Source organism: Nicrophorus vespilloides, unplaced genomic scaffold (assembly GCF_001412225.1).
Source record: "Nicrophorus vespilloides isolate i.1.1-1 unplaced genomic scaffold, Nicve_v1.0, whole genome shotgun sequence".
Lineage (NCBI taxonomy): Eukaryota > Metazoa > Arthropoda > Insecta > Coleoptera > Silphidae > Nicrophorus > Nicrophorus vespilloides.
In genome coordinates this window covers 114,079-137,757 of record NW_017097038.1, presented here as the reverse complement: position 1 = coordinate 137,757, position 23,679 = coordinate 114,079, and the positions used below count along the sequence as shown (strand labels likewise).

General features: G+C 30.9%; 1 protein-coding gene across 1 annotated transcript in view; it reads left to right on the top strand.

Moving 5' to 3' along the window:
* Positions 1-23,679, top strand: part of LOC108558743 (nephrin) — a gene marked incomplete at its 5' end in the record, with an annotated part of 51,051 nt that overhangs the window by 24,524 nt on the left and 2,848 nt on the right. The window contains 3 exon segments of the mRNA XM_017915756.1: positions 5,915-6,074; positions 19,639-19,938; positions 20,023-20,322. Of these exon segments, the coding sequence (XP_017771245.1) occupies positions 5,915-6,074; positions 19,639-19,938; positions 20,023-20,322 (760 nt within the window).

Genomic DNA, 23,679 nt, shown 5'->3' with positions numbered 1-23,679 from the left:
ACTCTCGCAAGAAGCACAAGATGAACGATAAATGCGAAGAACGTAATTATAGTGATTACGTGAATCGAAGGGCAATCTCTTATAAAACGAAGAAGATGAATTAGTTATAATTAAATTACATTAATTCACATTCAACAGTAACTTTCATAGTCCGGTTCCAATCAGTCCGGATTCGCTATAATTTGATTTGAAATTTAAAAAATAGACTAAATTTTAATTGAGCAAATTAAAAAATAGATTTGAAAAAAGCAGTATTCTTGAAATTTGACTTGAAATATCGTTAGACTTTAACAAATTGACAAATATCTTTTGTTTTTTTAGAACTAAATTAATTAACGCCTACTTAGCGAATATTTGGTAAACCCCTTGTAAATGATTGTTTTATTTATATAATTAACTTGATGTTAATGATTTTGTTAACTACATAAAGCTTTGGTATTGTTAACTAAGAGACTGACATGTTCTTCGTGTTAACCGTATCAGATAATCTACGGGCTTGCATCAATTAGACCAGAAGTGGTCCTGACCCATCCAACCACTTTCGAGCGGCATGAATAATTAAAAGTCCCTACAACATCGTCAGGTTTTCGAGTACGCAAACCGCGTTCACCCTTCGTCCTTCCCCTTCCTTCGTTTTTCTCTGCTCTATAAAAAAAAGAAGTAAAATAAAATATATATATTTATGAACAGAATGGCGGCAAGCACAAACGAATGCTGCCACTCTGAATGAGTTAAAATATTTGAAAAAGTTCAAAGCGAAGCGGTTTCAATTTATGCGAAAAACATGAAAATACGAATAGAAATATATAAAAATAAACATAAATGGAAATCCTTGACGTTCCTAATAATTTAAATACTTCCAAGCGCGTTTCACGCAAATGAATACTTTGCAATTTGTTAATTAAATAAACTATTTGTAATTTTTTTTATTCAATTTCCTACCACAAAGCAAGTACTTTCTATACTACTTATTAATTGCATGAATCTAAGCATTGAACTACTTGACTAAATTCAAACAAAATTATTATATTTCATAGAATAAATTAAGTTCTTTCTACATTTTGCCATTAAAATAAAATTGAAATTATTTAATATTTTTTAGTCTATTACAAAAAAAATATACTTGCTTAATATTTACGAATTGTTTATCAATAATTGCAACTTTTAAGTATTTTAACAAATTCATTCAAAATTATTGTGAATATTAATCTATGAAAGTATTTATTTTTTGCAATATTTTTAATTTAAATAGAATTAAAGTGAAATTAATAAAATTGTCTGTATTTTTCGTTATTATTTTTTTTCTATACTTTAACTAATTATAATTACTAGAACAAAATGGAATTTTTTACAAAGTAATTTTATTATTTTAATAGTAAATGTACACATTGACTAAACACGTTTTATAATATGATTACAATTAGGGTCATTAAGTGAAAGTGATTTTAATTTTCTTTTATAATTCTTTTTTTATACATATAAATTGAAAAAAAGTGTTTATTTTTAATTATTACAAATATAATTATCATTATTGATAGAAGAGTTCAATTATTATGTACATTAATACCTTGCATAGTGCGGATTTGATCAGCTCGGATCAGTCCTCGTATAGTACGGTTTGAAAAATTTAAAACAAACTAAATTTTTCTACAAAAATTATCAGTTTTATTTTTCTTTTAAAATTAAATCTCTTTTTGTTCTGTTTATTTATATACGTATTTAAAGTCTGTTTCAAACAGTCCGGCCGGAATTACTAAATGTACAGTAAAATTATCGTCTTCATAGTACAAAATGTCATTTGAGTCCAACACACGTCTTGTCTTTGTAAAATAAATTTCTGTAAAAGAAAAAATGAGAAATATACAGAAAAATGTTGATGATGCTTCTAATAACCAATTGTTTGTGATTTCGTCAAACCTTTGTTTTGCGGACGGCAAAAAATTGTGATCCTTCCTGTTTCTCGTCGTCATTTGTTTCGCAGCCCTCCGGGTGAGAAATATGTGCGAGGAAAGGAGGAGAGACATGTTTATAGATGAGGAAAAGATTCGATGTGAAAAATATATCTATATATATATATCCTTTTTATTTTTGCGGTCGGTCCTGCGTGGAGCGACGTTCCGTATCGAAAATAAAATGTAAAAATCCCGTTGCAATTTCGCCCCCATAAATATGTTTATGGGGATAATTTCGGTGCGGCGGCAGATACGGTGCCGATTTTTACGGTCACCCATTGTTTCGCCCATACCCATACAGCACATGTGAAAAAAAGAGAGAGAAAGAAGATGTATAGAAAGAGTGAATCGGAGAGAGAAAAAGTGATGGGTGAATCAGTGAGAGAGAGAGAGAGAGGGGAACACAATGATAATAATAAAATCGCGAAACGCACTATATGCAAATTGATGAATTCACTCCGAACGGGGATGGCCGTAAAATCTGTAACAGCCGCATCCGCAGCTTCATTTTTATACATGTATTTTTCTCTCTCTCGTTATTTTATTTTTTTCGATTCTCTTATTTATAATAAATAAACTGGGGTTGTTTCTATTTTAAAGGTTGATGTTGGATATTGGAAGAAGAGTACAAATTAAGTCTCTTTATTATATTATTTTTGTTTCTCTTATACACTGGAGTTGTTTTTTTTAAGGGTGGAAGAGTTGATGTATCTTTTGATTTTGATTGTTTTATTTATAATAAATAAACTGGGGTTGTTTCTAGTTTAAGAGTGCAAGAGTTGATGTAGCTTTTGGTTGATGTTGGATATTGGAAGAAGAGTACAAATTAAGTCTCTTTATTTTATTATTTTTGTTTCTCTTATACATTGGAGTTGTTTTTTTTAAGGGTGGAAGAGTTGATGTAGCTTTTGATTTTGATTGTCTTATTTATAATAAATAAAAAGGGGTTGTTTCTATTTTAAGGGTGGAAGAGTTGATGTAGCTTTTGGTTGATGTTGGATATTGGAAGAAGAGTACAAATTAAGTCTCTTTATTTTATTATTTTTGTTTCTCTTATACACTGGAGTTGTTTTTTTTAAGGGTGGAAGAGTTGATGTAGCTTTTGATTTTGATTGTCTGATTTATAACAAATAAACTGGGATTGTTTCTTTTTTTTTTGAGGGTGGAAGAGTTGATGTAGGCTTTGATTGATGTTGGGTATTGGAGTAGTACGAATTTAGTTAATTGTTGGACCTTTATCACAAGTTATGTTATTGGACGTGGGATGGATGCGGGTGTAACTGTAGAAGGAGCAACAAGATTAGTGAGCGTAGTTTTGATTGGAAGACGGTGATAAGTCTTAATAAATTTGGTTCGTGCAGTCGCCCGAACGCGATAGCAATCTGTTGAAAGAATTTTATTTGATCGGAGGGAGATCTAGGCCAAATCTCTCTATTCCTCTCTCCCTTGCACTCGCACGTTTTCATCCCCCTTGGAATCTGAGCCACCCCTTGCAGAAGTATCTATATATATATATATATATATATATATGTAAGCTACAGTTCTCGTACTTTCTGCAGCAGTCAGCCAAGACGACCAATTGGATGTCGTTCGGATAATTAAAGATAATCCGTCTTGGTGTGATGAAACGCGACGGTCTTGATAAAGTCACGAACATGTGCTTCGGTCGAAATCTAATGGCTTTGATTCAAATTGTGTTAGATAGAATCTGGACTATTTACTATCTGCATGTACATCCAACCAACCAACCAACCGGAACTTGCTTAATCGTTTCTCTTTGATACTACAATTTCATTCATTATATTATCAACTGTTGGATGTACATATTAATTAGTCGAGCATTCCCCAAAACGTGTTTCAATAATACTTCAAATTTCTCTAAATAATTAAAGAAATTTCATCTTAATTTTTAACATTATTACATAACTATTTGTACTAGTTTTTAAAAAATACATCAAACTTTTCATAAATAAAACGATTATATTAAAAACATGATTTTAAAATTTCTCTTAACATTAAGACAAACAAATTATGGTTGATAATCTTTTGCCACCAAATTAAAACTAATAGAAGTTTTCAAATAAATATAACGTAAATTTTCTATTGTAATTTACATTTTTTTTTGTATTTTCCTCGAGTATTATTATCCTCTGGAACTACTACTCAGTCATACTTATTTAGTAAGTACATATGTCACTTACAATACTCGGAATAGTCGTATGCAGTCCCGCGGCTCTCTTTTAGTAATGCAGTTGAAGCCATTTCATACTCATTCATTTTACTCTAACTTAATGGTATAAACCATATAACACTATTGCCTTCAGACAAGCTTCCATAATCATAACTCAAAAGAACAAAGCAGTAAATTGTCACCTTTAACGCTAAAGAAAAAATACAGAAAATTCATTGCATTAATTGCATTAAATAAAGATAATTTTAATGAATATATAATTTATTACAATTTTCATAATTATATAATTAATTCAAGTTTCATTAATAAATCAAATTTATTTAATTAATTAATTAATATTCAATAATCGAGTCAAAGTGCTAGTGGGAAATATATATATATATAATATATAGTTTTTGTGTACCATTTTTAGAATTTAGTTTAATTTGAAATTTTCCAACCCGACTATAGAAGATACAGAAGATGAAATCCGCACTATGCGAGGTGTTGCTGTATGATATTGGTGCATCCATGCCCAGACAAGCTTCCATAACCATAACTCAAAATAACAAAGCTGTACATTTTCACCTTCAACACTAAAGAAAAATACAGAAACTTCTTGCATTAATTGCATCAAATAAAGATCATTTTAATAAATATATAATTTATTACAATTTTCATAATTATATAATTAATTCAAGTTTCATTAAATCAAATTTATTTAATTAATTAATTAATATTCAATAATTGAGTCAAAGTGCTAGTGGGAAAAATATACATATTTTTTTGTGTACCATTTTTTAGAATTTAGTTTAATTTGAAATTTTTCAACCCGACTATAGAAGATACAGAAGATCAAATTCGCACTATGCAAGGTGATGCTGTATGATATTGGTGTATCCATGCTTAACACGTGAAATACACGTCTGTCAGGTGTACCAATTACTATATAAATTGTAGCTGGTAAATTAATAACATGAGTTTTTAATTTTATTGTTTTGATTGATTTTGCATCCAGAATATTACATAGAAGTTTGACAGATGTACTAACTACTATATGTATACAGTGTGCAATTGTAGTTGTGAGTTTAATAAAATATGAATTATTAATTTTCATTATTTTGATTGTAAAATGGTTAAAAACTAAAAAAATATATCCTATGGTATATACATATTTCAGACGTACTAATTACTAAGTGTGTATAGAGTGAATTTGAAACTGTCAGTTTATTAAGAAGAAAATTATGAATATTTAATATTTTGATTGATAAAGCGATGGAAACTAAAAACAATCACAATTTACATTCAGAAAATTAAGTATATTTATCAGGTATACAAACTGTTATGTACACTGCTTAGATATCAATAAGGCAAGAGTTAGTAAAGTTTCTTATTTTAATTAATAATGCGCTTTGAATCGTGAACAAGGTGCATCCACAGTACGATTAATTATTACATAAACATATGTCACGTGTACAAACTGTAAATATGCATGTCTTAAGTTAGATGCAGTGTAGGTGCAGCGTTACAAAATTAATGATAATGAACTGAAAATGCGCATGATTCTTGTTGCTTGACAAAGCTTATACAACTTGTTGGGTAGTAAAAATGAGCAATGCTGGCTGCATCCAATTAGGAAACGCGTTATCCTGTCAAGTTTCCAGCGTACTTAGGTGGTGGCGTTGGCATTTGTCGCTTCCGGATTTCGGTCTGTGTATTTATATATATATATATAGATGTGTATATGTGTGTAAATGTTTCTGATGGTTTCCTCGGTTTGTTGTGCTTCCAGGGCGTCGTGCTAAATCACAACATGTCGGCAAGGATAATCCGGAGCAACCAGAGCCTCGTCCTGCAGAAGGTGACGAGACAAAGCGCCGGAAGATACGTTTGCTCGGCAGTCAATACGGAAGGGGAGACCCTCAGTAATGAGCTCGCCTTCCGAGTGCAATGTAAGTGCTCGTTATTATTATCATTATCATCCACTCCCATTGCCAATTATCCCAATTTACAAGCTAGAAAAACAAATGGGCCGAACGTTGCCATCTTTTTCATCATCGTCATCATCATCCTCTTTCTTCCATCTCAACATCGTCCTTATTCCATCATGCTCTCAAAATCCTTATCCTTCAACCTTTTTTTTTTCGCTTCTCATATTCGTCCTCTCCTCCTCTTGCTGATTAAGAAAGCGGTGGCATAATTTAACGGCGGAAATTCCAATTTGGAGCGTAACAAATTGCATCATAATAACTTTATCTCTCATACACGTCGCCCTCTTTATATGTCCTGCGTATGAAAGAAAACATGATAAAATGGCGTCGAGGGAGACGAGGCGAGACGAGAAAAATGCCCTGGCCGATATATCTAACGACTCGTGCAGCACCACATACCTCGCAGCGCAGCTCGTTATTCCGGAGATCAGCGCCATGCAAAATGGCAGGGTTGAAGAAGGGATAAAAAAAACAACGAGAGTATGTTTAACAAGGACCACGTACGTACGTACGTAGTCGAAAAGAACAACATCATGCGAAAGCCATTACCGGGAACACCAATGCTTTTTAGCTGAAAAACCACCAAACGCGCGCGCCACTTATAAAACTCAAACATTTTTGTATAATTTTTTTGTTCTCTTTAATATTTTTTTCTCGTTCCGACCCTTCATCGAATGTCAAACAATGTAAATCCTTCGGAGCGCGCATAAATACCACCGACTTCCACTTCATGTGTTCTCCTCCTCCGTCTTCTAGTCTTCTTCTCTCCCTGTCAACGGCTTGAGTACGTGTCACTCGTTCTGTGTGTGTGTGTGCATAACACAAAGTTGAGCAACTTCGAATCGATAATTTATTGAAATTTCTATTTAAAAACAAATTTTCTAGTTTTCTTTCATGCACTCAATGTATGTAAATATTCAAATTCGAACAATTCAATTCAATTTTAAAAATGCTGTATCTGCACTTACATATAAGATAAAGTGGTATTTGTTATAAAGGGGTGGCGTATATGTGAGCTTGAGCTCATTTAGCCAGAAACATGATCAAATTCGAACAAAAATAATATCAAATTATATTGAAAACAAGACAATTAAAATTGCGTAATTTTCATTTTTTTTATTAACTAGTTTTGTAATTGGTTTATGCTTTAATACAATAATTTTTACCGTCATTTAGTTTCTAATTTGTCCGACGAACTTATATATAAAATTTGATTTACAAAAATATCAAAATAAAAACATTTTCAAAAGTCTTTTTATAAAACTACTGTGCTTTATTACGTTGTGGTGTATGTCGATAACAGAAACGCCAAAGCTTTTACGGCGGATATAAACGCCGATCGTCCGAAAAGTGATATTTAGATGTAATATTTATTATGTTTCGTATTCTCACCAAAATACGATATTAAAATTATCCTCTTCATAATCCTGTATTACAAAACTAAAATTGTTCATTTCCTTGACACATTTCTTTTCTTTAAATTTATATCCAAACAGTCCAACTTAACTTAATAAATTCTGTATTCGTATTCACCCCAAATTTATCTAATCTTTTTTTTAATTCCATCCTATTTTCTTTCCTTCTTATTGTTGCCTTTCTTATGTTTTATAAAATTTCAGAAACACCAAATACTTAATTTATTTTCTCTTCTTTTGTATATTTTGAAGTATAATTATGTTATTTTCATGCCTATTTATTTATTATTACTTTTAATATTAATTTCTTTTTTTAAAAGTATTTCCATCTCTTCGTGGATGAGAATTTACATTCCATTAAATTTTATTTTTTATTGTTAATCACTTTTTTCGTTGTTTAATTAGGGTTTATATTTCATTTTACTATTTTATTTGATTCTTTAATTTTTTTTATTATCCATGTAATTTAGCTTTTTCTGTCTAATAAAATTCTATTCGAGTATATTCTTTATTTGACACAATTCATAAATCATCTGTTCATTATACAATTGATTCATTTTAATAAGCTTTAATTCTTTTGAAATATTCTTTGGGCATGAAAATCTGAATTAAAATAATATCAGAATTAAAGTATTCAGTTTCAAAGGCAGACATTTCATTTGATCCCATTAATCATTTTACTATTCTATCATTTAGTAATATTTGCATTTTGCCTGCCCAGTTTATAATTACTTCATTTAAATATGCTTTAATTTTCATTGAAGAACTAAAGCTCTGAATTAAAATAATTTCAAAATCAAATTAATTCTATAAATATACTTGTTAAAATTTGTTTAATTAATGGATTAGAATAAATTTAAGAACAAAAATTGCTTATTCAAATGCAAAGTTATGAATTTCATTTGAATAAGTAATTTATTTGCAACTTCAAACATGACGATTGTTAATATTTAGTTATTATTTTATAAGCATATAATTGATTATTTTCTGGAAATCAGGGATACATTATAATATTCAAATACTGCAAATTCATACTTAATTGCTATTTTTTTTATGTCGTGTAATTTTATTCACAATATGTTGGTCAATGTGAACATTAAGTAAACCATTATGATGAATTGATTTTTTAATTTGTTGGTTGTCTGTAGTCTTGTAGGTTAACTTCACTTCACTGAACCTCATTCATTTCACTGTCCATCTATGATGAACGATGACCCTTTTGCTTCAAGCACCGAGAGGGCTCAGAAAGGGTCTGGCTTGACCAGTATTTGAACCTGCCCCCACTAGCTTAACCATTCGGCTATTAGTTGCCCTATAATTTATATTAATTTAATCATTTTATACAACGTTAAATTTATAATATTTTTTTTGGAAATATTGGTCTGCATTATGCTAATGAAAACTATTGTGGGAAATGCTTTAATCTAGATCAATCTGTATTGGAAATGGATAATTCGTAAGCTGCAACTAATTCCACTCGCTTACATTTCCCAAAGCACGAAGCACTCAAAATTTGAGCTGCTCAGCATTTGAAGCATTATTGTACAATTTGCTTACTAAAATAATAATATCACTTAATGGATAAATATCGTTTTTTTTTTCACTAAAATTCCGGACTAATCGAGGAACAGAGAAAAAATATAAATCATTTTTAAGCTTGATTGAAGCCACATTGAAATAACAATCGTTTAATATTCCAAATTATTGCTTCAAAATAAATTCTGTTTTTCAATTAACATAAAAATTAATTAAATAATCAATTAATTTACAAATTACAAATTTAGTCATAATTACTTTATTTCGGCTATAATACATTTATTATATAAATATTCATGCATTTCTGTTCCAAAATGAGAGTAAATAAATATATTATTTGAACTAAATTTATATTTTTAAGTAAATAATTAATTTCATTTCGTCCAATCTTTCAATATTTGTTATTATGTTTTTTATTAATATTATTAATTTATTAATAATTATTCTAATTATTAAATATTAATGTAACAAACTAATATTTATAATAAATTAAACAATATGTACGTTAATTTTGCGAAATTCAATAAATATATTTGATGTATCATCAAATTTTAAAAGATTTCAAGTATGAAATTGAATGTACAGTGGAACCTCGTTTAACGACCACCTCTTTTAACGAGGAAAATTAATTGTAAGAATAACGACTCGCTTAACGAGCTAAGTTTCGCATAACGAGTGACGATGAGAAGAGAAGTCCTGGTTTGTGCGCCTGCTACTTCATTTTTAAAACTTTTGTACACATATTATGTGAATTTTCTAATATGTTTCACTATACGAGTTAAAATTCGGAAATTTTGTTACGGATTAAACTCGTTAAGCGATTGTATTTACCAATAAAAATTGAAAAATTCAGTTAACAGTTAAGCGAAAAGTATTTATAGTTGTTTGAATCTATTCGGGCATGAATAATTCAAATTGCTCTGCGACTGCGACCAACGCTTATAGAATTAAACTTTTCAATTATTCATCCGGTATTTTCATAATTTATTTACGTGCTAATGGTTGCATTTCACACAACTTGTCCTTTTTTTGTTTCATCGCTTTAGAATTCAGCGAGAGAAAAAAGTTCTCAACTACTGAATGCACTTTTGCTTTAAAAATTACATTAAAAATTCTAAATAATTTGATTCTAAATAAATGAATTTAAGGATTTTGTATGACCTAACATTAATTTATAATAAAATCTAAATATTTATATCTTATTATTGTAGGAAATTTTTCAGTATAAATTTAATAATTGTATAATATTTATTACAATTCTACTTTTTTAGTACGATTTTTTTAATGAGTTTTACTTGATTATGTAATTATTTTTAGATAAATATTAATTTTTAAAAGTTGTTGTTTTTTTCTCTTCTTTTATATATTTATTATTGAGTATTAAATTTTACAATTTATTTATTATAATAAATATTCTAATATACTAATCAAATTTTAAAAACACAAAAAATTGGTTTTACGTAATAGCGAATACAAAAGCATCGATTCGGCTATATATTAAATGGGTTGCATAATAGATAAGTGCATTAAATAATTCAATTGGACCGATTGTGTATAAATAACAGTGCCAAAATGGAAAGGTCGATGTATTAATAATAAATGGAAATATATTCGCATGACGTGCAAAATATTCATTACATAATGCATTCATTAGTGCATAATTAAAAGCGCATTTGGCGAAACAAAAGTGGACAATAAGCAACAGTTTGTGAATAGATTCGAATTGAAATTATTCAATTGGAATCATCGATTCCAATTTTATTTCTCGCATTTAAGTGTGTGTATTTCCTGCATTAAATGTAAGTTTACTAGTTCAGAAGCGATGAAACTTAGAACTGATATAGCAAACACTGGATTTTGATGGTACAGGGATGTTACAGCCACCGGAAAGGCTAGTCCGTCGATGACTTACAAGTTTAATTCAAACTTGGTGGTTGGCAACTTCACGTCTTTGACAGCGTTTCTCTTTCACGCAAACTCACGGAAATCTCGATAATTTCAAACTCCCGCAGCCTTAATCTCCGCAAACTCAAACCACCTTACTGAAACTAGTTCAAAGGTGATTACAAAATCTATAATGATATAGGAATTAACAAATGCATAACGCTGTTAAAAAATATAGTTTAATCGGCATTGCTTTTTCCCATAAACACACAAAATTCAGATTTTTCCATTGTTTTGAAAATTGCAAAAGTAGCGTTACTAAAACCACTGTAACTTGTGAACTAAACGTCAGATGGCCATGAAATTTTGACAGGCGTCGTCTGAAGATTGGTACTTCTTAAAAATGATATGGATAGAGGCGTCATCTACATGTCATCTTACGAAGTTATTGAGTAAAGTGTTATGTTCTTTCAATTGACCCACATTACTCATCATTGAGTGCGATTCTTAAGAATGGTCTTCAATCCAAAAACAATGCCGGCCCCTGTTTTACACATTAAATGTATACAATTATTACTTAATGCATGTAATAAGAAAATTTAATCTCAAGAAATTAATTTACTTGTAAAAAATTTACATTTTTTGTATACAAAATTTACTAAATTCTTGATCCACAAATAATGGTAAAGTTGATTCTATATAAAAATTAGTCATTTACAAATTAATCATTTTTATGCTTTAGTAATTACATGCATTTACTAATTAATGTAATAAAAAGTGGGATTATATAATATTTTTTGTAATTTACCTATTTTATGAATACATTTCTAAAATTAGGTTTTTTTTATTACTTTTACTATAAATTTAATGTAAACGCATAAATTCATTAAGACATTGTATATATTAACTAAATATAAATTTACTTATTTTTTTTTAATAAATAGGAATTGTGTTCATATTTTTTTGTTTTATATCATTGCTAGAATTGCGAAGGATTATTGATTTCGTCTGCTTATAACCTGGAGCTGTTTTGTTATTTAGTCTGGTTCATTGGGGAAAGCTCATCTCGGGATAATAATCAAGACTAGCCCGTAGCTATTACTAGGTACGTGTACGTAGGAATTCGTTACATGCATCCGTTATTGGATCGCTCCGACACACATGCACACACAGACCCCTAGACAGGCTCATGGGTTTAATAGCAAAATTTATTGGTTCTCTCTCCCTTGGCATGATGATGCAAGAAGAGAAAGAGCGAGAGAAAATAGAACAACAAAAAAAAAAACAAACTATAATTACCAAAATCTCATAAAGAAGATCGCATCCAGTGCAAACAGTAATCATCTTTTATTGCAACCACCACAGACTTGCGCTATTCGAGATTAATATTGTAATATTACACAATATTTCCAATCGTTTTTTTTTAAATTGTAAATGTTAATTCCATTTCAATCATATTAATTTTTCATTTTTTTTTATATTTACTTTCATAGAAAATATGACATTATTTCTTTTATTTGAAAAAGTCTGAAATATAATATAATTATTATAAAAAAATACATTACCTTTTGGTCATAAAATTATTGAAATTTCTAAATCAATTGATAAAGTTAGGAGGTTTATTATCATAATCAAATATAAAATAAATATGTTTATGTTTATTAATCTTAAATTTTAATTAATTTAATTTCAATTTGTTATTTTTTTTAAATCAAAAGAATTAATACGTATTTAATGATTAGTCTAATATTAATACGTAAACAGCATTAAGTTTACCAAATATTCGAATATTCTCAATGAAACATGTAAGAAATACGTTGAGAAATTTTATAATAAATGAAACTTTAGCAATGAAAATGACTGTAGATTACGAAAGGAGTTAAGAACTATTGAAAGATTAATGTAAAAGTTAAGTAAGATCATCACTGATATTGATGAATTATCATAAATCTAGTGACTCGACAGTTGGACAAATGCTAGCAGTAACAAAAACGCGAAGAATAACAAACTCGTCAAATGCCTTCTTTAGTGTCTTAGGTTAGGAAAGTTTGTATTTTCATATAGACTCTAGTGCCTTAGGTTAGTGGTCCCAAACCCCCGGTCCGCCAATGGAACATTAAATTATTTCCATTTTATTTTTACTCATTACAATTTAGTGAGTTAAATCACTTTATATTCATTTTTTTGGTGTAACTGTATCAAACGTTGAACGGTCTGCGGCGATAAAAAGGTCGGGGAGCACTGCCTTAGGTTACAAAAAACTGGTTTGGTTTTGTATTTTAAATATACATACAAATTCTCGTGCATTTGACGTGATTCTTTTACTGCTCGCTTTTGTCACTGCGCCAATAAATCTGTATATGAAAGCAATGAATAATTCTGTTTTATTTGTAAAACAAATTGAATCAATTTGTAAATGATGAAAGAGAGAGGGTAAAGTGATAGAAACATGTTGATTTGACGGATCGTGATTTGATTACAGGTAAATTCCATTTCGGCTCGGATGTATGCGTATCCAAACACGAGAGACAAAGAAATATTGGGTTAGTCTTGGGGAATTGACAACAAAATTGACGGGCCGAACGGAGCGTGACGTGGGTCCGAAACCGCGATTGTTTGCGTGTAAATTCCTGGAAATGCTGTAATGCTAATCGCGCGGGAAATTGATAAGTTTCAAATTGGATCGAGAGGGCTTCTCTTCCACCCCTCTCTCCCACCCACGCAACGCAAAACCGAATTTCAATTTTCCTAAGTGAAATTTGTCTCCGCGAAAATTCTTAAGCGATCGATTTGCATGCCAATATCCTGTTTATATAAAATGGATTATTTTGAGTGAGAGGTTGAGTGGTCTTCTTTTATATACAGTCTCTTTTTTGTTGGGGTTGGTTGCCTTCATCTTTTTCTTTCCTTCTTTTTCAACAGTCGCGCGCGCGCGCGCTTTTCGGTTTATCCCAAAATTCGTCGTGTTTATGAAGCGGCTGCTCCATTAACTCAAACCGGGGACGGTTGGCCTCAAAGAGAGGGATGGGTTGAGGGATGAGGGATGAGCAGAGGAGACGTGAGGCGGCTTTTCCGTCGGACAGTGGCGTGATGTATTGCCGTGACCAGGACGATCCCCAGGATAATACCAGTCCAAACAGAACTAAACACTCCCTTATAAATATTCAAAAGTATGCAGGGATTTGGATTTCATTCGGATTATGGCTACGCACAGCAGGTGTTTATTCCACTTCGGCAACAAAAAACAGAAGCGGCGCGGCGTAACAACTGCGACAAAAATAATTACGGGGCGACACGCAATGTCACTCATTCCCATTCAAATCCAATCTAGATTTCATTTCATTCCGCTCCAATATACTGCTTCTCTTTCTCTTCATGTCTTTTTTTTTGTTATAATATTTCTTCCTTTTTTTATTATCTTTACTTCCTTCTATATTTCGTCCTTCCGCCCAATCCGTGCTACACCTTAGTTCATTTACATTAACATCTGTCTATCTTCTCACCCGAAACTATCAATATCCATAATTTATCGTTTATTAACACGATAATCCAACGTCCAACAACACTTATCACAAGTAGTGTGTATGTACCATAATGCAAGTCAATGATTCATTCAAGTTTTTCAGACTTGCAAAATATTTTGTCAAGTATTAAAGTAAATAAATCAAGTAAATAAATAAACGTTTTCAGAAAGTCTTTATCTTAAGAACCTCTAATAGTATCCATCATGTTCACTACACGATACTTGAGAAGTATATTATTACTAAAAATCTGCGCTTCCACTAAAACTTGTGAAATACGATGTAGATCTATAAATCCAAGTTAATTATCTTATGCTCTATAGTTTTCTATTAACTTCTTGATACAGTAACTAAATACATGCCAAGTATTTTGTCAAGTCTTCCCGAAGTAACTGCTAAGTTAACGTTTTTGTGTAATCACGTTTTTCAGTATTAAATCAACTAATCACTACTCAATACTTGACGAGTATATTGTACACTACCATTTCCACTTACCATTGCATTTATAAGGTATTACAAGGTAGATGTATACAATTATATGGGTGTAAGTTAGTTAACTCATGTTGAGGCTTTTATTTTATAAACGTATTGATACAGCAACTAAGTACCTGCTAAAAAGATATATAAGTATTTTTTTTATGCATTTTAACAAAATCAATAATTCACTACTAGATACTTGTCAAGTAAATTATTCATAATCATTTCCGCTTCCAGAAGTAACTGCTAAGTTAACGTTTTATGTAATCACATGTTTTTCAATATTAAATCTAATAATCACTACTCGATACTTGACGAGTAAATTGTACCCAATCATTTTCACTTACCAAAGCATTCATAAGGTATTACAAGGTAGATATATACAATTATTTGGTTGTAAGTTAGTTAACTCATGTTGAGGCTTTTATTTTATAAACGTATTGATGCAGCAACTAAATACTTGCCAAGTATCAAATATTCCCTAAGTACCTGCTAAAAAGTTATATAAGTAATTTTTTATGCATTTAACAAAATCAATAATTCAGTACTTGATACTTGCCAAGTAAATTATTCACAATCATTTCCGATTACAGCAGTATTTGCAAAGTATTCCAATTAGATAGAAATTGTTCGGTTTGGTTAGTTCTTTATCCCAAATTACAACCAATTAGAGAATTAAAAAATAAATACTTGTCAATTACATGCCCAAGTATTAGCTCTATAAAATCCAAATCATAATGCAAATACAATATATTCACTTAATATGGATTATCAAGAAAGTCTATCGACCGAAGTATTTCCGCTCTGGATTAACGATTAAACAATTTAACAAACATTTATGTAAACGAATTGTTAATGTGTATAATTAACAATAACGATGATTGCGCGTTTTGAGCGATGATAATTAAACATTGCATTTTCGTGTCTGTAATGGGGGAGACACAGCGAACAGGCTGAATTCGAAGCAGACGATGATTTCTGACCTGCGCCGCGATGTCTGTAATTAAGTTTAATTATCTGTTAACTTAATTAAACCTAAATCAATTGCCGGAAACAAACGGTCCACTTGCCATCCAGCTTTCAACTTCGATGTTGCACAAAGTAATTGACATGGAAACAGTTAATAACCTTATAATTACCTATCAGTTTCCAATTACTATTTAATAATTATATAATAGGTAGAAATTTATATTTATTTTTGTAATTCTGAGAAATTTTTGGAAATAAGTTTAAATTTTTGTTATTTCAAATTTGTTAGAATAATTGAAGGAAATTGCTGTATTTGTTGGCCGTTTTCAGTTTAACAGTAATTGGTACTGTTTGATGAGTTTTTCTTTATACGAAATGCAATAAACGAAGTTTTATGTTACCGCAATAAAAAAAAGTATATAACGTAACGGGTGCAGATTCGAAGTGCGTGTATTCCCTAATTACATAATTCCATGGTTTATGGTCAACTGTAAAGCGTTCGTAATGAAGAGCGTTTAAAGATAACAATTTAACAAGAACAACAGTTATAAGCTTTTTGTTTTACAACATTATCAAGAAACATTAATTAATCAATCATTTCATAAAAAGTAAATAAATTTCTTTAATTATTAATAATAATTACATCATTTTATATTATAAATATATATCGTCTTTTCTTACGAACTAGTTCCGTTCCAAAGGGTTGTTCGTAATTCGAATTTTACCACATTTTATCATGGTTTTTACTTTTATATATGTTAAATTTCGTATTACTGACTGCATAAATTTCAATAAATAGATTACAATAAATAAATAGAGCTTTTAGAATATTGTTCGTAAATCCGGGAGTTCGCAAGTCGGGGGATACATGTATTCGGTATACGCGTTTGTTTTATGTTGAGTTTTGTCCTGCGGCGCCAGAATTCTGTCGGCTTAAATTGTTAATTTTTGTTTTCGCTGTAGTAATTAAAATTGACTGATGGGCTTCTCAGGAAGATGGGGCTGAAGTTGCGTGATTAATTAAGTAGACCGGGCGAAACAATGCGCGAGGGACGCGGATGTAGACGTACCTAAATTTTGTATATTATTCGTTGTTATGTAACAAAACTATGCGAATACTCATTCATATATCTACATTTACTATATACGTATATGTATATGGACTGGTTGGGTTGTTTGGAGTAGTGCTATAATTAGCAAGTTTCATTCCGTCCTCCACTTTATTAAGTTTAATCATTTTGACGATGAGATATTCTGCTACTTCCTATTATATACGTATATAATTGTATTATAAAATATGTATTAAATTTTAAACTCCACTTTCATTTCAGTTGAAACTTTTCGCGCTGAACACAAAATCGCATCCCGAAAAACATGTTTTTCGTGGATCAACACAACCTGATAAAATATTTTTTTTTATTGTAACTACAAAACAATTAAGGAGTAATTTTGAACATTTAATTGCAATTAGCTACAAGCCACGATGTCCCAACACATTGAATACGATGCTAATAAATTATACAAATATCATCGTAATTGTTATTTTCATTCATAAAATGAAAACTTATTTCTCACAATTTATTTCTGGTAATAAATATTGTTAGAATAAGATGGAAATAAGTACATTTACTAATTATTCATTGATTAAAACTAATGTTAAAATTTTCTAAGCATTTAGAAACAATTAACTACACTAAATAAGAAATTTGTATATTCTTATTTTCAAACTAAATTTTCATTCAATTTTAATACCTTCAATAATATATAATTAAAAATTGATTGGCAGAAATATTTTTATTTAAATAAGAATTGTTTTTATAATAAACAAATCATTTTCAAACGATTAATTTTCTTTCCATTCATTGAAGTTAAAAATATGTTTAAATACATTCTTTTATCAGAATTTTGAAGTTCTCATTCATTAGTTTTCTAAATAAACATTTCACTAATAAAATTGAACCAAATCTTTACTATTTTAAATTGTATAATCACGAAATTGAAGTTAGTTTTATGAAAATTAATATTCAAATATAAATAACAATTGTTTTTTTTTTGTTGTTGTTAGTATACAAATATTAATTGCTTTTATCAAATTTCAACAATTATTAATTAAAATAATATTGCCTACAACAAAATGCATTTAATTAAATCCAATTTTCGCTGTTCCGTTTTATTACAATGTACAAAATTATGTTGATTTTGTCGTGCAAGAATTAATAATTGTTAATTGCATTTCACCTGTTATTGTTTCATTTGCGAAATTCGTCAGGTTTCGCGGTTTCATAAAACGAATAAGTGTTATTGTTACGTAATTAACGGCAAATTTTATCGGAAAAAAATAATAGAAACAACATTTAATTTGCTTCAGATCGTTAAAATTGTTACTCCGTTTGCGATTATTAGTTAAAAAGCGAACATGCGATTTAATTATTTCTTAAGTTAAAACCTTTAACGAGCACGTACGTAAACTAATTTATTTTTATCTGATTTGAAATTATGTAATGGTAAAATAGTGATTTTTTTTCATGTGAATTTGTCGTTGCACCATGTATGATTCATATAATGTGTACATAAGTGAATTTATATGTTGAACGGTGAAAAACATTTTTAAATGATGGTAATTATATAATGGAAGAAAAAATAGATCGATTTTAGCACCATCTATGATTCATATTGTTATTATGTTACTTTTACTTAGACATAAATATCTATAAATACATAATTTTTTTTATAAGGGTTGATCATGCCATCTATGATTCACTATGATGCATATTAAGTAAATATGTATTTATGTGTATGAACTGTATTTATTGTATTGTGTGGATATTTATGTATTTCTGGGGGTGGTTGAACTTAGTGAGAGAAAGAAAAAAAGCGGGAAAGTTGTCGGTTCGTAATGAATAAGTTAAGGGCTTCAATTTGAATGATAATGTGGTTGGGCGCGCGCAGAGTTTCATAAATAAGTGCATGTTTTTAATATCGGAATCTGGAATAATCGATGCTCTATTAGCATACAATTTTAACGGCAGGCGTCGTGGTAAAAGTAAATAAATAGAATGGAAAGCAAGCGGCAAGATAGTCGCCGTTAGCTATCGTCGGGAATCGTAACACAAGATCAGAAAAAGTAATAACAAGAAATGTAAATTCTGTATTCTTATAATTGATAAACAAACAATTGTATAGATTTTGTTGTGTTAAAGTTATGATTAAGCTAAATGACTATTTTTGAATAACTTAGTAAATCCGATAGGAATATGTAAAGTTTGAAGTTTAGTTTGGTAAACAGTAAAAAGGTGGCTGAAATATATTTGTAATAATAAGAAAAAACGTTTTAAAAACTACATGCATACTTTGTGTGGGATAAATCTTTATAAATTTGTAATTGATTTATGAAAGCAAGATTCTATTAAATACTTGTCAAGTATATGTACTTTTTAACTTTTATAACTACAAAAAGTGAGTTGACATTGATAAAGTATGAAATGTTTAAGACATTTGTATTTTAACATCTTCACTGAATTTATTCCATTTTTTTATAAACGAAGATTTCTTAATATCCTTATTGATTGTTATAATCAGGTTAGAATTGAATATGATTGTTGCAATATTCTCATTTATTATAATAGGTATAGTGTTTTCAATAATCGTTAAGAACTTGATTATTATTCAATCAAAAAGGGCTTTAAATATATTATATTTTAATGAATGTTGTTTTTGTTGCAGATTCTCCAACGTGTAGATATGATAGGATTGTTGTCGTCGGTGCTTCCAGAGGAGAGAGTATAGACATCCTCTGCGAGATCGAGTCCGATCCTCCGGCAAAGAGTTACAGGTGGAAGTTCAACAATTCGGGCGAAACGTTGGACGTTGCCGCGGAAAGATTTGCGAAGACTAGTAACGGCACTATGAGCGTGCTGAGGTACACTCCCGTCTCCGAACTGGATTACGGCTCGTTATCCTGCTGGGCGTCCAATTCCGTGGGCCATCAGTTGAATCCTTGCGTTTTCCAAGTCGTCGCCGCAGGTGAAACTAATTTCCGACGCGCCGCTTCTATGCACGCCCCCGCACTTACTCACCCTCGCTTTAACATTCCGACTTTCCTTCCAGGCAAGCCGTTCCCCGTGAAGAACTGCACTTTGTCGAACCAAACGAGCAGCTCGGTGGACGTGTACTGCCTACCCGGATTCGACGGTGGCCTTCCGCAGCATTTCCTGCTGGAACTGTACTCGCCGAATTCCGCCGTTCCCCGTTTCAACATCACCTCTCTGGATGAGCCCTACTTCTTCCTGGACAACCTCGAACCGGATGTGACGTTCAGGATTGTGGTCTTTGCAGCGAACGCGAAAGGACGGAGCAACGGCGTCGTTCTCGAGGAAGTCACCTTCAAGGATGCGGAGAAACGTACAGGTCTGGAACTAATGCCGACGCGTTTTTGAATTAGCAGAAAGCCACGAATACCCAACCACCCATCCAACAGAAGCAATTTAAAAATGTCACATTCTGAGCGCCAGATGTACTTTTGTGCGGGCGACGTGTCTATGCCGGATAGCAGCTAGCCCTGCTGCGATACGATCTTCCCTTTTGCCCCCTAACACTACCCTCTTGCACTACAGAAAACGTAATAGCACAGAAGTCACGTCGGCGGTGATATGTCTCTGTCCGTTGATAAGACCCACACAATACCGTCACTCAAATGTCACAACTCGCCACTTTTTACACCAACCAACCTGTCTCAAATACTTTCCTTAAACTATCAGACGTCAATGTCCAACCGGAAACTTAATTAAATCTCAAAACATGTTTACTTCATCATTTCCAATATTCTTCATTCCACAGAAATATCATTAACATCAGCAAGTCACTTCTACTATTGGTATTAAACGTTAATTACATTTCTATAAAAGCTTCACCTTGAAGTTTACATCAAAATCACTAAAGAGGAGAACCGATTTACCGATTAAAGCCAGGATTAGAAAGTTGTATGAGCTAATGGATACTGAATATTATAGTGGTCACGCTGTGTATATGTGTATGTATATATATATAATGCAGTGGGTTATAATCTATAGATTTTCCGGTTCATCGGAGCACGAAATTTCCTGATACCATTGACACCGTTTAATCTTATGATATACCATAACCTTTACCACTCTTACCGTCGAATCCCATTTATATCTTATGTCAGCTTATCGACAGGATATTTGCATTATGCGGTTTGCACGATGAGAAGTGAGGTGGAGGCGGCAGGAAAGGCGTGAGAGTGCTGGGCGTGTGCGCGCTTCCTGTACGGTCATCCATCTTTCAATTGAATGAAATTGACATCCGGTGGAATTGAATGGAATTCGGATATAATAGTTCGGCTGCGATAAGAGATAGAGAGAGAGAGAAGGTTGGGGGGGTAGTAAAGAGAAAGGAGTGAGTCGATTGCGAGGGATGAAGCGTGGGCGGAGATGTCGACGGGGTGGACGTAGGAGGCTTGTTAATTGTCCTGACACCCTCTTCAGGGATTTCCTCTGCACTCGCGATGCTCCTCTGTCATCCTAGAACCGCAAATCCTCAACTCGAGGCAAGAGGCAAAAACGACGAGTCACTACACATCCCCTCTCACGACTATTTGCCTTTTTGCTTCCATCACTGTTCATTACAATAATGTTTAATAATTACCTCACGAATATTAATATTTCCTATAGCAATTAGTGAAACGATTATTAACACATCCAGTGTTAAGAATTTCAAATTCAGTTATTAAACATTTTTATGATTTAATATTTAATGCATAACACATTTACAATATTTCAGAACGATTTAAGACAAATTGTATTAACTCAAAATATTTTGAATTGAAATTCCTTTATAAACACAAGCTAATGAAAGCATTTCTAATATAATTATAAAGTTGCATTAATTAGGTTTGAATATAATTAACTTCAACTAATTTTATGCTAAAAATCATTCCTGTGGACAAAATTTAATTTGCATGGATTTAAAATACGAAATAAAACATATTTTTCCGTTCATCTAATTGTCCTTAATTGCGATGTTATTGCTTACATGTTGTTTCCTTCATTCTCTTCATTTTACTTCTTTTTTTTTTGAAGTGCGACCGTCGGAAAATCGCGAACGTATTTTCAATTGCGAAAGATTATAGTGGTGAGGGAGGAAATATTAAATTTGGAAAGGAGTAATTGGGGTGAACGGAAAATTGGAGCATGGAAAGTGGTCCGCCAATAAAGGAGTGGCGACGGCAGGGATTTTCCGTGCGGCCATTCCAGATTACAGTGATTGGATTGCGCTAGACTATCTCTGTAATATATTTTCTTTTTTTTTCCTTTCTTCTACTACTTCTTTCCTCTTTTTATATATACATATATAGATATAACTGTGTATGGTTATATACGTCGTGCGGCCAATATTTCCACTTATCTCCGCTGATTTTCCATTTTACGACAACATTGATTTCCCGGCCAGACAACAATTTTTACTTCACGACAGGTTTACAGCTTATCTCCGGCTTTTAACCCTCATCGAATACAATTCAACTGCACTTTGTAATTGTATCTTTCACGTACAATAAATGGGATTTCTAAATACGATTTACACCATCATCTTTACAAAATACTTTCTAACTATATATAACACGTGTAAATGCGTAATATTCTTCTATTAAATTCTTCAATAACATTTTAATATCATTAAATGATTAATTTATTACTAATTTAACCCGTAACTAATACGGACAGATAGATTAAACACACCTACTAGATATGGGTCAAAATGACCCAATTATTAAATATTAAAAAAGTAAACTAATTATTAATTTTTACCACAAACACAGGCTAATTCTCATTATTTCAATACTTTCAGAAAATCCATAAAATATTAATTTTACTTTCCATAATAATAACTTTCATTAATGCAAAAATTTTAACTTTTTCTTATTTATGAAATATGAAACACATTTTTAGAAATTGTTATTGCACAAGGTTCCAAATGGAAATATTTTTGGTAAAATTAAAAAAAATTAATATATTCTCTTTATAAAAACTTTGCATTTTGTATTATAAATAATAAAAACTACATTTATTATGAAAGAAAGCTCAATATTAGATGTTGATTTTTATATAACATCAATTCTTTATAATAATTAAGTATGATACATTTTTTGAAATTGTGGATGCGCCGGGTAGAGTGAGACAAGATTTGTAATAAAAATATGTTTTCCATTTACAAAATGTTCATTTTTTATTATTATTTATAACAAATAATTATATAACTGCAAATTATTAAATGCAATTTATTGATAAAATTAAAGTTAATATTCAATAAATTTATACCAAAAAAAATAAAAATTTCACAATTATTCAAATTATAAATTTATTTATTATATAAATACAATACAAGTGCACTTTACATATAAGTTATAAAATTAAGATGACTCTGATTTCGACAAATTTGTAGAACTGAATTCTTTAGAATTTCAAAAAAAAATATTCCATTTGTATCAAAGTATATAGAAAATTCCCAGAAATAGTGATTTGTGCAGGGTACAAATATTCTCATAACAATATCAAAGCACAATAACGAAAAGGTTTTTGATGTGCTGGCACGTAGTGATTATAAAGCGTCGGCCGTATTATAAATTAGATTCTTTTGAAATATCGAGTTTCGTAGTGTCGCGTTTAGTGCTGCACGCGGAGAATAGGCTCTTATGCAATTGTAGGAGGAAGAGGAAGCCGCCTGGCTTTTGGTGGGCGATTGAGTGTG